General features: G+C 49.0%; 1 protein-coding gene across 2 annotated transcripts in view; it reads right to left on the reverse strand.

Annotated features, from left to right (window-relative positions):
• GREM2 (gremlin 2, DAN family BMP antagonist) overlaps nt 1-16,122 on the reverse strand; it is a 98,352-nt gene that overhangs the window by 32,458 nt on the left and 49,772 nt on the right. Inside the window, exon 3 of one of the 2 annotated variants that reach the window (XR_013813087.1) lies at nt 1,645-4,967. Coding sequence is in view for 1 of the 2 variants with exons in the window: in XM_079763501.1 (XP_079619627.1) it covers nt 4,441-4,965 (525 nt within the window). In the remaining variant the exon portion in view is untranslated. Of the gene's footprint in view, nt 1-1,156; nt 4,968-16,122 lie in introns of those variants that run through there. The other variant, XM_079763501.1, reaches the window with a different exon arrangement.

The raw sequence follows: 16,122 nt of genomic DNA on the forward strand, positions 1-16,122 counted from the left end.
CAGGAAGGAGTGGGTCAATGCAGTTGAGAATCTCAGACTCCCCGACTCCCCTGAACCGGACAGGCCTGCGATGAGCCCCCCACCCCTCCTCTAAAAGGTGGAGAAAAGAAGGCAAACCTGGTAGGAATCTCAGGATTCTAGAACTGACTTGACAGTGGCTTTGTTCTCGGCCCCCACGTTTCCCAGGCTGAGTCCCGGAGAAGCCAGCAATGCCAACTTGCCCATGGGTACACACAACCAGAGCAAACACGGCCTGGAGGCCACCTGTCCCCTTTGCTAAAGGACCTCCGATGCCTGCCTTCCTTGGGGAGCCGGGGCCGTGGGGTTGGGAGGAGGAGTGGCGAGCGTGGAGCTGAAGAGGGTTCAGAAGATAACCTGGTGGTCAACTAACCGTTAATGCTATTCCTTATGACCCGGTCTGATTGGTCACCTCCCAGGCAGACATTCATAACCAGGGGTGACAGGCCAATCATCAAATACGCTCGCTAGGAATGCCTCCTCTCTATGCGGTTCACCCGATAGCAGCCAATTCCTTTTCATTGACTTTGTAACGTAAAGTCAATCATCTACCCGGCCTGTGTGGCTCAGTGGGTTGAGCATCATACTGTGTCCCGAAGGGTCGCCAGTTCAACTCCTGGTCAGGGCATGTACCTAGGTTTCGGGTTCAGTTCCCAGTTGGGCCACGATGTTTCTCTCTCACATCGATATCTCTGTGTCTGTCTCCCCCCACCTTTCTCTAAGGATGTCCTCAGTGAGGATTTAAAAAAATCAATTGCCCTACCAGTTTGGTTCAGTGGATAGAGCGTCGGCCTGTGGACTGAAGGGTCCCAGGTTCAATTTCAGTCAAGGGCACATGCCTGGGTTGTGGGCTCGATCCCCAGTGGGGGGTGTGCAGGAGGCAGCCGAGCAATGATTCTCTCTCATCATTGATGTTTCTATCTCTCTCTCCCTCTCCCTTCCTTTCTGAAATCATTAATAATAGTGGTGTTTTTTTTAAATCAATCATCCAACTTCAGAAACAAGTGAATTGGAATGCCTTAGTCTCATTTAAGTGGAGTGTGGGGTCCCATTTAATGAACTAAATTGAATTATTTATTATGAAGTTCCATGAAATTCCTTTTAAATCCAAACAGCAAACCAACCATATGCAGTTTCATTCTTTTTATTGGTAGTTCAGTCTCTTGAATGGCAGGTAAGTCAATTCATAGAGAAAGTGAGACGCTGTGAAACGAAAGGATTTAAATTAAGAAAGGCCGAGCCTCGTGACAAGTGAACGTGAAAATGTACAAAACTCAGGACGAGGTCTGGCTCGTGGAAGACACGGTGCGGTGCCCGGGCTGCGAAGGGGATGGCGAGGTGGACGGCAGACTTCTATTTGCGGCGGTTTCTCCAGGTTTCCCGGCTCAGTCTTCCTTATGCAGAGAACACAGTGGGAACAGCTGGAGAATTCTCTCTTCATACCCGGTGTGGCTCAGTGCATAGAGCGTTGGCCTGCGGACTGAAGGGTCCCAGGTTTGATTCTGGTCAAGGGCACATGCCCAGGTTGTGGGCTCGATCCCCGGTAGGCGGCATGCAGGAGGCAGCTGATCAATCATTCTCTCATCATTGATGTTTCTCTCTCTCTCTCTCTCTCTCTCTCTCTACCTTCCTTTCTGAAATCAATAAAGATATATTTTGAAAGAAAGAAAGAAGAAAGGAAGGATGGAAGGAAGGAAGAAAAAGAAAGAGAAAGAAAGAAGGAAAGGAAAGAGAAGAGAAGAGAAGAGAAGAGAAGAGAAGAGAAGAGAAGAGAAGAAAAAAGAAAGAAAAGAAATTCTCTCTCCAGCTGCTGGGATCTGTAAGCCTCTTGGAAAACCCCTAAGACCAGGGTTGAGAGCCATGCCCAGCACTTCTGCTGTTGGATGCCTGGTTCTGAATCTCTTTGAAGCCGCCAGGCCCCGAAGGCGGGCGATCACGTGATGTGGGCCAGGGGTCCGACTCACCGTGGCCGGACAGAAGCCCTCCTAACGCACAAGCGCTCCTAGGCCGCCCACGGAGCCAAGCTCACACTTTCTCTCTCATGGCACGTCACACCGAGATCCCATAGAATCCTAGAGTCTCTTTATTTGTTCTATAATTTAATAGTACACCTATAAAATAATTACATTACACTTATAGCTTTTCTTCATTTATAAACAAAAACACACACACACAATTAAATACGATTTGAGCCATTAGAAGGTAAACTTTGTACATAAGAGAACCCCCATTGCAGCATATCATATTGTTTCCATCAGGCTCAACGAGTGAGCGAGTGTTTGCACTGTGAGCACATACATGGCTTCCTCCTTCCCCTATCGGCCTGGGTTCTGTGCTTATACAATCAGGCTGCCCTGCCCTCCCCTCCCCTCCTCCTCTTCCTCTCCATCGGCCTCCATCCCAATCACATGGACCTCCTTCCCTCACAGCTTTTCTGCTGCGTGTTCTGCCTGAGTCTGACTTTGAGCAGTTTCCCACTACATGCGAATGTCCTGACTTCGGGCCCATTTCTGAACCCCAGAGCTCCTGTACAAACCGCACCTTCTGCTCAGGTCTCAGGGAGTTTCAGAAGTAACGGAAATGAAACTGACAGGGCAGGGGGTGTGGCCACGGATGCCCGGACCTGTCACGCCCACCGAATCCGTGCTCTCCAGGGGGATGTGTCTAGTCTAGATCCTCCATCGCTGTCTGATGTCAGGAAGCCTCGGCTTCCATGTCTCACACACCCAGGTAACTAACAGGCCTTCCCGAGGTCCCCGGCAGAGCGCATAGGGCCCGGTGCTTGGGAATTGCCAGGGAAAACCGTTCTGAGCATGCTCATTCCCACCCATCAGATTGGAATCTCATTCGCATTGATCAGATTCTATAAACACCACTCTCAGGGAACCTTCCGGTGGGGCCACTTAGCGGAGTAAAAATAATTTTTTTTTCCAGGAAATTAGATTATGTCCACTTCCTTCCGTCAAGAGACCACAACATGAGAACCTCAAGAATTGATGAGAAAAAATGCAAGCTGGCCTAAGATTGCCCATCTTTTATTCGGGAGTCCGTTCTTTGACAAGGAAGCTCGTGGCTTTCTGGGAGTTCATAGATTCCCATTGGACACACCATAGCCTTGACTTCCTCCTAGCCCAGTGGTCGGCAAACCGCGGCTCGCGAGCCACCTGCGGCTCTTTGGCCCCTGGAGTGTGGCTCTTCCACAAAATACCACGGCCTGGGCGAGTCTATTTTGAAGAAGTGGCGTTAGAAGAAGTTTAAGTTTAAAAAATTTGGCTCTCCAAAGAGATTTCAATCATCGTGCTGTTGATATTTGGCTCTGTGGACTAATGAGTTTGCCGACCACTGGGCTAGACCACAATGTGACCCAACTCCCTACCTTCTTAAACATTTCTCTCTTTTAAAATAGCGTTTGCTTCGTGCCATGGCAGTGAAACAGTATACCTTCTCACTCCACAGAGGCACGGTGAAGATGAACAATTTCCCAATGTACCCGCCTCCCCACACCCCTGCACCCCAACCCGGTGACTACATTGTGGTGCAATGACTTCCTTCTATTCAATGCGAAACCACCACTCCTCCCTCATCTCCCTCCTGATCCGGAACAGGCACCTGCTGCCAGGCCTTGTTTCTGAGTCAGACATCCTCCTGCTCTGGTCCTGACTCAGGACCTGCTGCAAAGCCAGTGTCCAAACCCGTGAACCAATAGGAGGCTGGGACCAGAACACCTGGGAACAGCTCTGTAGGGTACAGGTCAGGCATGATACCATATGGCGCCGCTCTGCAGGCTGTGTGTGTGATAACATGCGCACGGCAGCGATTACAGCATGCACACCAGCGTTCATCTGGAGTCCGTTGTTGGGGGGCGAGGGGGGGGGGGGAGTGAGGCAGGTGGGGGAGGCTGGGGGCGGGGAGGGCATGGCCTGCTATGAGCAAGGTCCCCAGGGAAGCCTCAGGGGACGAGGAACTCCCCGCCCACAGGCCGCTCCTCCAAACCCACAGCTCAGCAGCCAGAGGGCAGCCCCCAGCCATGGGGACCAGGCCCCCCCCTCCCCGCGGGGGGACCAGGGGCACCAGGGGGACCAGGACCAGCAGCAGAGGGTTGTGGGGGCGCATCCTTCCCTTCCGGAGGCAGAGGGCGAGCTGGAGTGCAGGCCAGGCCAGGGGGACCTCCCCATTCCACACGGTGGAAACATCCACGCCTCTCCGGACCGCTGGGTGCCGGTCCAGCCTCTTCCTCCGGGTCTGGGGAGGCGGGCAGCCGGGAGGCCCGGGATCGGCCCGCCACCCATCAGCCAAGCTCCCCTCGAGGCCCGCGCTGCGGCCAGGACACGAGGGGGCCGCGGGGCAGCGTGAGCGGGTTCGAGGACAGGGACGGAGGCGGCGGCGCGCCCGGGGGCCGGTGCGCCCAGGGCGCGCGCGCGCTCACTGCTTGTCCGAGTCGCTCAGGTTCACGGACATGCACCGGCACTGCTTCACCTTCTGGATCTTTTTGAGTCGGAAGGGCGGGTCCAGCCCGGGGCAGTCGAGCTCCACGAGCACCGAGGCGACGCGCTGCGGCCGGCAGAAGGCGCAGGACTGGAAGGACGCCTCCTCGCGGCGCACGTGGCGCGGGATGTAGAAGGAGTTGCACTGGCCGTAGCAGAAGCGGTTGAGCACCGTGCGGCTGCGGCAGCCCTCCTCGCCCACCGTCTGCCGCAGCGGCTGCGTCTTGCACCAGTCGCTCTTCAGGTACTTGCGCTCCGTGACCACCAGCGCCTCCTGGCTGGACGCCAGCACCTCCTTGACCTGCTGCTGCCAGCGCTCCGAGTTGTTGCCCCCGCCGCCGCCGCCGCCGCCTCCATCCTTGTAGGGCGAGGGGATGGCGCCCGCCGGCCGGTTCTTCCTGCCGTCGGCCGCCCGCACCAGCGTGGCCGCCAGGATCAAGGGCAGCCAGAGCTTCCAGAACATCCCTGCAAGGAGAGAAGCATCAGAGAGAAAGGGAGAGGGAGAGAGAGAGAGAAACATCAATGATGAGAGGGAATCATGGACCGGCTGCCTCCTGCACGCCCCGCCCTGGGGATGGGGCCCGCGACCCGGGCCTGTGCCCTGACCGGGCATCGAACCCTGACCTCCTGGTTCCTAGGTGGGTGGGAAACCACTGAGCCACGCTGGCCAGGCTTGTGATTATGTTTTCATTGATACCTCAAGGGTCAGCAATACCCCTCAATAGAGACGATTCTTATCTCCTTTTACATCTTCGCCCTTGTCATCGTCATCACCCTCATATGTACATGAGGTCATTCCCTCTGTGTATGGTACCGCTCATAGAACTGCAAGGGGTTCTTTAACATGGACACCCCCAGGATGGCATGTGACTATTACATATAGGAAGCATTATATACTGTAGTTATAGACTGTGTATTAATTATAATATACACTGAGTGGCCAGATGATGATGATCTCTGAACGCATAATCATCTGGCCACTCCGTGTCCATCCTATAGAATAAAAGGCTAATATGCAAATTGTCCCCTAGACCAGGAGTTCGACCAGCAGGCAGGCCGGCCAACCGCCCATGTCCCCTCCCCGTGGCCCGGCTGGCTGGATCCCACCCATGTACGAATTCATGCACTGGGCCTCCAATACACACACACACACACACACACACACACACACACACACACACTGAGTGGCCAGATTATTATGCGTTCAGAGATCATAATAATCTGACCACACAGTGTATACATATAGCAGGCATAAACATATAGAATGGCTAAAACTTATTATTAATTATATTAAACTTCTTGCACTATTGCAGATGTCTTAAATAGATTCATGTTAGTGATAACCGCTAATATGGATCGGTGCTCGAAATACGCCAGATTCCCTTCATGTATAAACATAATTATCAGCGTTCTAGGGCATAGGTATTATTGTCTCCTTTATTTACAGCCGAGGAACCCGAGGCATTGAGAGGCCACATCACCTTCTAAGATCACGCCGCCCATATATTTCAGTCCATGCCTCTTGCTCCAAGTGCAAATAGCTGCCTCTCTGTTAAAAATAATTGTCCTCGTGTGGAATCTAATGAACAACATAACCTGATGAACAAAATAGATCCAACGACATAGAAGCATGGAACAGACGATCAAATCATGGAGGGAGGGTGGGGGAGGGTGGGGGAGGGTGGGCGGGCGGGAAGAGATCCGCCAGAGACCTTGTATGCATATATGCATCGCCCCTGGACACAGACAATAGAGGGGGCGGGGGGGGGGGGGCTGGGGTCAGAGGTGGCAGTGGGCTGGAATTCAATGGGTGAAAAGGGGGGACATATGTAATACTTTCAACAATAAAGATTAAAAAAAATAATTATCTTAAAATATCTAAGCTAGATAGATGGCTTGATAGACGGTCAAACGCTGGGACCTTCCGGTGATAAGATAACTGAGTCCCGGGGATGCAATGTGCAGTATAAAGACATCTAAGCTGACATATTTCTCTGAGTCACTGTGATTAGTCTAAGACACAAGAGGCTGTCACCAGCCGGGGATGCCTTCACCAAGAATTTGTTGAGTGTTTAATCTAGAGCAAGCACTGTGATAAGCCTTGTAAATTCCAGCAACGCCCTCGGAGACCAAGTGTTTCCAGGGGCTGAGCCCTTACAGGAGCTGCCGTCCCCATCCCTGTCTCACGGGGCCTCACCAGCAGGCTCATGGCAGGCGTCGTCGGGAATGGGGCCTGCCCAGCCCACGCAGCTTATTATATTTGCAGAATGATTTGTGATCTCCACCGTCTCTTAAAAAGAAAGTATGTTGGTTCCGTTTTAGCAGTTTCCGAAATTATTCACGTTCTGCGTAAACACAACCCCACATGTGCAAGTGGCCGCCAGGAAAGACTGACAGAGTGGGCCTGCTCCTGAGCTCCTGGTTCCAGCACCCGCGTCCCGGGAGGCTGCGATGGGTTCCGAAATGCCTGCGTTCGCTCGGCAGGTCCGGGGTGTTGCCAGGGAGAACAGGGCTAGAGCGTGTTCAGATCAAAAACTCTACGAGTCAAGAGGATTCGACGTGGGATGAACAACAAGCACTCCCTGAACGCTTTACCACCATTTCCAAACATCTGGCGATCACCCTTAGACGTTATGCCCCCCAGGAGTCCAAGAGGGAAAGCACACAGCCCATTTTCAGGACCTGGCAGGAGGCTGATGGGAGCTAGATGAGTGGGGTCAAGGTAGGCTCTTCTCGCTTTCCTACCCCACATCTTTATTAAAAAAATATTTTCACTGATTTCAGCCAGGAAGGAAGAGGAAGAGAGAGATGTAACAGACCCTAGGGACCCACCACCAAGATGAAAATAATATTAGTATTTCCTGTCTTCATTTTGCAATCTCCTTCTATTTTTTAAGAATGTATTTTGATGGATGTCAGAGAGGAAGGGCGAGGGAGAGTGAGATAGAAACATCCATGATGGGAGAAAATCATGGATCGGCTGCCTCCTGCATGCCCCACACTGGGGATCGAGCCCACAACCTGGGCATGTGCCCTGACTGGGAATCGAACCATGACCTCCTGGTTCATAGGTCGAGGTTCAACCATTGAGCCGAACTGGGCAGGCAATTTCTTCATAGTCTCTTCTACAAACCATGAAGTAGAAAGCCGATTGGTCCAAGACAATGGCTAGTCTACTCTCCTTGCAAATGGCTGATTGAGACACGGGCAAGGATGCACGGGGACCATAAAATGTGAGGAACAGCCTCCTGGGAAAGAGACGCGCCAGGAGAGATGATTGTCCTGGTTTTTGGTTGAGGTTTTGAAAGGATCTGTTGACTAAGGAGAGGAAAGTCCAATCTTTGCAGCAGAGGGCACACAATGGAAAGCTTGATCGTGTTGTTAAGACAACGAGTTAACCATATACTAAAGAAATGCCCGCACAGAATCAGAACGTAATAAAAATGTGGTTTGAATAGCAACAAATGTTTCCATGAAAAAAAAAATTCAGACTTACTAGTGTGAAGAATCACATAGCAATCATCACAAAAAGTTATTTTGGGTGATATGTCAGTTGACAGTTTAATGAGAGCCTCCTTCCATTTTGATTGAAAGCAAATCATTGGAAACAATCTAACTTGGAAAGGGATTTATTCGTGAGTCATTTACTTTCCAGTGAGAACACCAATATTTAGAATTGTCCTTTTGTGTGCTGCCCTAGAGCAGGCGTCCTCAAACTACGGCCTGAGGGCCACATGCGGGTGTTTTTGCCATTTTGTTTTTTTACTTCAAAATAAGATATGTGCAGTGTGCATAGGAATTTGTTCATAGTTTTTTTTAAAACTATAGTCCGGCCCTCCCACGGTCTGAGGGACAGTGAACTGGCCCCCTGTTTAAAAAGTTTGAGGACCCTTGTCCTAGAGTCTTGACTATAACTCAGGCGATACACACAGTAAGAGCCGGATGGATGGGAGCATCCCTTCTCCTGTCAAGAGGAAGAAGAGAATACCCAAAGGGTCAGGAACTGAGACCTGCCTGCCGCCTTGTAGACACTTTCTCAGGCAGATCTCTTAGAAGAAAAGGAACAGCCCGGCTGGTGTGGCTCAGTGGTTGAGCGTCAACCTATGAACCAGGAGGTCACAGTTCAATTCCTAGTCAGGGCGTGCAGGAGGCAGCCAATCCATGATTCTCTCTCATCATGGATGTTTCTATCTCTCCCTCTCCCTTCCTGTCTAAAATCAGTAAATTTTTTTTTGGGGGGGGGGGGAATTAAAGAAAGAAGAAAAGGGACAAGTGGAAGCTGAGGATTTGATTATTGATGATTGATTCCTCTGAACCTGGCTAGGGCAACCTTGAATTCGTTTATGCCTGAAATTTTATGACCATGAGGTAACCTTAGGAAGAAACAGCCCAGGCGTTCTTCCGCTCCTGTCCACACCCTCGTGCCTCTAGAATTCCACACCCTTCCTTTCCTGACAGCTTTTGAGAGCACTCTGCTCATTAAGGGGGCCCGCGGAGACCCAGGAAGCCCCGTGTTAAGTGATGTAATTGAGACAAGAAGTCTGGTTCAATGGGTGTGAAGTCCTATGTCAAGTTCGCGCCTATCAACAACGGAGGCTGAATTCAGACAAATTAGAGGGCAGACCCCAGGCTCTTGCCCAAACCAAACAAACATAACCAGAGACAACCAAGGGACTTAGAAAATGCCAATGGACATGGGAAAAGCTTTTTACAAAGTGTCGAAAACCATTATTAAGAGTGAACACCAATACACACAACAGCCTCCATTTCCGAGCCCAGAGCAGGCAGCGCATTCACTAATAATGAACGTGAGCATTAACTGATGGATTCATTCATTCCGCATGTTCCAGGCGCTTTCCGGGGGCTCGGGATGCGAAGGTGCATCACACATTGGCGTGGTGCCAGGAGCGAGATAAATCAACCAAAAGGGACGCTCGTCCTGGAAGTAGACTAGTAGCTCGGTTATTTGAGCGATCCCTGAAAGAAAGGACGTGGGCCTGAACGAAGGGGCCATAGGACAGAAGGAAACATTTTGGGTATTTGGGTGACTGAATGGATGTGAGGATGAGGAAGAGGGGGAAATCTTGTATCTTCTGGGGATGGGGCCCAGGCTGGCATTGACTCTGATAGACAATATTTGAGGAAGAGCTGACCGGGACAGGGGAGTGTCCGTGGCATAAGAACAGATACACTGTCTGGTAGAAGGTAGGTCTTAGAGGGTGGATCTGAAGTGATTTCTAATATAACTGGGGTACATGGGGGTAATAAGATCACCTGGGGGTACAGTTAAGGGAGAAGTGGGAAGAGAGGGTGGAACTCTGGGAACACAAGCTTTACAAGGCAGCGAGGAAAGGAAATCTACAAAGCTGCGAGTAGCCAAGAAGTCAGGTGAGGTGAAGGGTCAAAAGTGTCCCTGATGGATGGAGATCATCTTGGCGGGAGGACTTGCAGAGATATGCTGCGGATGCGAACAAGATCGCAGTGGGGAAGAAGGGAAGATAATGTGTAATACCTCCTGTTTATTATGCTTTTAAATTTTGCTGGAAGCCCAGCTTTCGTGGCTCAGTGGTTGAGCGTGAACGTATGAACCAGGAGGTCACGGTTCGATTCCCGGTCAGGGCACATGCCCAGGTTGTGGGCTCGATCCCCAACAGGGGGCATGCAGGAGGCAGCCAATGAATGATTCTCTCTCATCATTGATGTGTCTCTCTCTCTTTCCCTCTCCTTTCCTCTCTGAAGTCAATAAAAATATATCTATAAAAAATGGTTGCTGATAAACCATAATTCGTTAAGCTTTCTGAATATGTAAGAATTCACTCTGAGTGAGTTAAATGGAGTCGCTGGAGAGGATAAAAATTACTTTCTGAGCCACAACATCAGTAACCCAAGCAACATCACCCTGAAAGCTAAACATGAGGCAGGTGGCCAGCTAGTGCCTGGCTTTGAAGTTCCCTATACTTTTCCGAGATTTCCCTTCGTTTTCAAATAGTCCACCTGCCAAAGGACCTAGCTCGCTAGGCCTAAATCAGTGGTCGGCAAACTCATTAGTCAGCACAGCCAAATATCAACAGTACAACAATTGAAATTTCTTTGGAGAGCCAAATTTTTCATACTTAAACTTCCTCTATTGCCACTTCTTCAAAATAGACTTGCCCAGGCTGTGGTATTTTGTGTAAGAGCCACACTCAAGGGGCCAAAGAGCCGCATGTGGCTCGCGAGCCGCAGTTTGCCGACCACGGGCCTCTACGATGGAAAACTCCCTCCCAGTAGAGACCGAGTCTGTTTTGATCATCACCACATCCCTGCAACTTCGCTCAGGTCCCGGCACATAGTCGATGACAACTAAACATGTACTGAATAAGTGGATGACTATCTAACAATGTAGAGACAATACAGATGTGTTGCTGGTATTCCGATCTCCAGAATTCAAGCGTTATTGGAGACGGGAAAAGACTGGAAGGTTAGGGGTCACTCCTTTGCCTTTGATTTGGCAAAGGAAGCGAACTGAAGGGTGCCATTCATGCAGCAAGTATTTACCGAGGGCACATGTGCTCGTGGTATGTTTGGTGCCCGTTCTGCCTTTTATAACTCTGTTTAGATCTTCCCTGGGATCGGCCTAATTATAAATAACGTAAATAAAAAGGCCTTCTCCCGAACTTTTGAAGTATCTGCAGGGAATGTTTCTCATTAACATCAAACAGGACCAGTTCTACCTTAAGTCGAGCTGATCGAATATTTTCTAATATATTGCTTCCAAACACAAGCAGGGCACATTCTTGCATAGAGCGACGTCTATTAACAATGTCTATTGTTTGTATTCAAAACAAACTCAATGCAGGACTCTGGCCCTTTAATAAGGGGTCCTCCAACTTCCGTGTGAACCAGACACGGTGGGAAATTTGTTGAACCTGCAGATCCCAGGACTACATACTGATTTTCCCTATTTGGGTGGGAACCTGAGAAATGGCATTTAAAAAAAATATTTTTATTGATTTCAGAGAGGAAGGGAGAGGGATAGAGAGAAAGAAACATCAATGATGAGAGAGAATCATTGATCAGCCGCGTCCTGCATGCCCCACACTGGGGATCAAGCCTGCAACCCAGGCATGTGCCCTGACTGGGAATCGAACTGTGACCTCCTGGTTCATTGGTTGATGCTCAACCACTGAGCCATGGCGGCCAGGCAGAAATGGCATCCTATATAATAAAAGGGTCATATGCAAATTGACCCTAACGGCAGAACAACTGGGAACCATCAGGAACGACCGATCGCTATGACGTGGACTGACCACCAGGGGGCAGACACTCAACACAGGAGCTTCCCCCTGGTGGTCAGTGCGCTCCCACAGGGGGAGCTCCACTCAGCCACAAACCCTGAGAAGATATTAGAAAAAATTTAATATTTTTATAATCCCATTACTGTCCCTGAGCTCTCTATGAAAGCGCTGCACTTCAGCATCCTCACCCAGACGTAAATTCATTCATTCTCAGCCAATACTTAGGTGCACCTCCTGTGCCAGGCACTGTTGCAGGCGCCAGGAACTAGGGATACAGCCGACGTGGTCCCGCTTTTCCAGGAAGGAACATTCTAGTGAGGGCACACAGATACTAAACTAGTAAGTGATGTGAAACGATGATATTTTCAGGAGGTAAGAAGTTCTATGAAGAACATCAGATGGGGTGATGGGGGAGAGAGCGATTTGGGCTCGGGTATCTTTAGATTGAGTGGCTAAGGAGGGCCTCCCTGTAAAGAGGATACAGCCTGAGACCTGCACTACAAGAAGGAGTGATACTCTCATTTCTGGGGAGAGGGAACAGCCAGCGTGGGAATGGACTGGGATGAGGACAAGCTGTCACGTTCTTGAAAGAGACCGTCCTGTGTGGCTAGCGCTCGGTGAGGAGGAGGGACGGTATCATGGGGAGGGGATGAAGTCGATAGGAACCAGCTCATGGGTGGCCTCATGAACTATGACAAAGGGTTTGGACTTGACAGTATGCTCAGTGAGAAGTCAGCACATGGTTTAAAGTAGCAAAATGATAGGATCTCATTTTATGTCTGAAAAACTTAGAATCCGTACTCCTCTGTGAACAAGGCGGGGGGTGGGGGTGGGAGGCGGGGTGTTGGTGAGAAAGCAACTGGAAGATAATACAGGAGGCTCTGGGTATACTCTAGATGAGACATGATGGCTGCTTAGGCTAGCGTGGTAGTGGTGGAGAAGAAGGGAAGGAGATGGCTTTAAGACACGTTTTGGGGAGGAACACAATGACCTGTATCCCATTAGAGGAGGGAGCGAAGCAACGTTTTTGAAATCAGAACGACTAGAGCAAGTTTGGGGCAGAAATCAAGGATTTGATTTGGGCCATGACAGGTGAGAGGTCTATTCGATGGCCAAGTGGAAAAGAGAAGTTGTTAGTATGAGTCGAAAGGTGAGAGTGAAATGTAGGCATGGGAGAGATGATGATTAAAGCCAGGGACACAGATGTAGACAGACATCAGAGAAGAGTCAAAGCTCAGAGGGGAGGGTGGGGGGAAGGGGGAGAGATCAACCAAAGGACTCGTATGCATGCACATAAGCCTAACCTATGGACACAGACACCAGGGGGGTGAGGGCATGAGCAGGTGGGGGGACGGTAGGGGGGCAATGGGGGGGGGGATAAGGACACATAGGTAATACCTTAATCAATAAAAAAAAGTTCAAACAGAACTAGAAAACAGCTCTGGGGCCCTGCACTGTTAAAGAGTGATGCCGAGAAGGTTGAGGAGGCATGGCCAGAGGTGAGTGAGGTAACTGGGGACGGACTGGTGTCACGCAAGGTCAAGAGAGGCAGGAGTTTCCAGGAAGGAGTGAACAACTCTTTGGAATGCGATTGAGATCAAGCAGGTGATGAGCAGAAAAAGGAAAGGGCCCATGGATTTGGTAATGGGGAAGCCACTGTCAACCTAACCAGAGCCACTTCCTTGGAGACGTGTGACAAGGAAGCCACGTTCAACCGCGATGGAGGGAGAATGAGAGGCGAGGAGGTGGAAACATTCTTGGAGGCTGCCGTGCATGAGCGCATAGGAAGCAGATGGAGCCGGAATGGGATGGGGGGCAGATTGTGGGTTTACGGGGTTGTGGGTAATTTTCATGGAAGCGATGTGCAATGGTGCCCTTCCGCTTGTTCTTCAATGAAACAGCAAATGGCCCTGACCGGTGTGGCTCAGTGGATAGAGCGTCGGCCTGCGGACTGAAGGGTCCCAGGTTCGATTCCGGTCAAGGGCATGTACCTTGGTTGCGGGCACATCCCCAGTAGTGGGTGTGCAGGAGGCAGCTGATCGATGTTTCTCTCTCATCGGTGTTAAACTCTCTATCCCTCTCCCTTCCTCTCTGTAAAAAATCAATAAAATATATTTTTTTTTAAAAAAGAAAGAAACAGCAAATGATTCCAGCGAATCCTATAAATCCTCGACACATCTACTCTCATGAGTCCAACCAGTTGAATTTTAACTTTTCCTCCACGCAGATCTGATGATTTATTAAATGCTTTTTTTTAATGAAAGGGACCTTCAGTCCAACTTCTTTTTGCCTCCCTTTCCCTCTCCGTAACTCCAAATACTAATCTCTGTTACTTCCCCCTCTTTGATGAGGTCAAGACACATCAGAATTTGATGATACCGCAGAAGCGCTTTACGTTTCTCGGAGGTATTCTCTATCAGCGAGGGTTCTATTATTTTTCCTCCTTTGCTCATTTCCTTTCTCTCTCTGGGAGGGCACTTCTGAGATTCGAGGAGGTCGGAATTTAGGAGTTAAACAACGCAAATACTTAACAACACTAGTACAAGCGCTTAAAGAAAAAAGGATAGGGGTCATTGCACAACATTGTAAATGTTGGGGCGAACCATTCCGTTCTGCGGGTTTTCTTCCCGCGGCTGTGTTCCAGGGAGGGCAGTAAAGGGTAACGCTCATTAGGGCATCATTATCTTTTGTCTGAAGGAAACAATGTGTGGTTTCGAGGCAGCCCACTCGGTGTTCGCATTGGTTCTGGATGGGTTTCAAACCAGCGATGTTGTTTGAACAACTCCTTCCCTTCAACATGAAAAGAACCACCACCCAACCACAGAGCTGATGCTAAATTACTAGGTGATGACTCCTCTGGCTCCCAAAGGTTTCTAGAGCTCAGTCACTAGAATCATGGACCTTTCTTAGAGGAAAGATCTGAGCCTTTATCTAGACCTCCCATGCAGTCTGCCCCTCTCCTGCCCCCAGCATGCTCCACGGACTTCTGAGAAGTTCACTGTGGAGTCAAGGTCACTGAGTTCTCTCCAACCCTGAATCTTAACAGCAATCCTTTAGAAGCGAAAGAAAAAGTATTCCCAGGTCAAATCTGCGATTATCAGCAACTCCATCATCAATGGATATGTGTGACGATGAAAATCCAGTCTGTTTGCTCTTGATCAAAATGAGGCATTAAATAGATAGTGGTGGTTTTATTATTCTTTTGATATTCCCTAAGCTTACTTACCTTCTTTGGGGAATTTCATTAGACTTTTTTTTTTTTTTTTGAATGGGTAATATAAGAACAGCATCTATGAGGAAACCTTAAAAAAAAAAAAACCACAAAAAACATTTTAGGCCCGGCTTGCATGGCTCAGTGGTTGAGTGTCGACCTATAAACCGGAAGGTCATGGTTTGATTCCCAGTCAGGGCACATGCCTGGGTTTCGGGCTTGATCCCCAGTGGGAGGCATGCAGGAGGCAGCCGATCCATGATTCTCTCTCATCATTGATGTTCCTCATCATTGATGTTTCTATCTCGTTCTCCCTTCCTCTCTTTGAAATCAGTAAAAACATTAAAGAAATTGTTTTTTTAAAGACCAGTGATCTTGTGGGTCTTCAGAGTGCAGTAAAAAAAAATTGTGGTTGTTGATGGTGTGTTTTTTTTTTTTTTTTTTCAAGGTTTCCCGAGTTTGGGAGAGGAGCAAGCTGATTGTCAACATCCAGAGATAATAGACTTGATGGAGGCCAAATTTTAGGAATTGAGTAATTTTAATGCATTAGGCTGAAAGTTCCTGTGTGAAGAAAACCTCCAATGGATTCTTTTAAAAAGCAGATCTTTTTGGAAGTTTCAAAAGCATCCCTTACATTTTCCCAGTGTATGTTTCTCATATTAGTTTAAGAAAAACCGAAGGCTAGTGATGTGTGTAGAGCTGTGTGCTAACACACTGAATGCTCTTCGATTGGGGGATATAATTGTAATTGGTATTTTTTTTTCTCAAAATAATGGCTCTTTGCTAGTGGAACTAGACTGATTCTTCTGTCACAACTTTCTTCTTGCTTCTTCATTTTTTCTTTTCCTTCCTTTTCTCTCCTAGTGACCAGCTTTGTTTTCTCATGCTTATTTCTTCTGGTAACAGGACCTAGCTTTTATGACCATCATTTTCGAAAAATAAAATTGCTTTATTCTCATCGGTAAACCCACTAATCCTACTAAATTTCTAGATTTTTTTTTTTTTTGTCAATCCTCACTCAAGGATATTTTCCCATTGGTTTTTAGGGGGAGAGAGAGGAAAGACAGAGAGAAACATCGAAGTGAGAGAAACACATTGATTGGTTGCCTCCTGCACTAGCCCTGACCAGGGC

The sequence above is a fragment of the Cnephaeus nilssonii genome, assembly GCF_951640355.1.
Source record: "Cnephaeus nilssonii genome assembly, chromosome: 23".
Classification (NCBI taxonomy): domain Eukaryota; kingdom Metazoa; phylum Chordata; class Mammalia; order Chiroptera; family Vespertilionidae; genus Cnephaeus; species Cnephaeus nilssonii.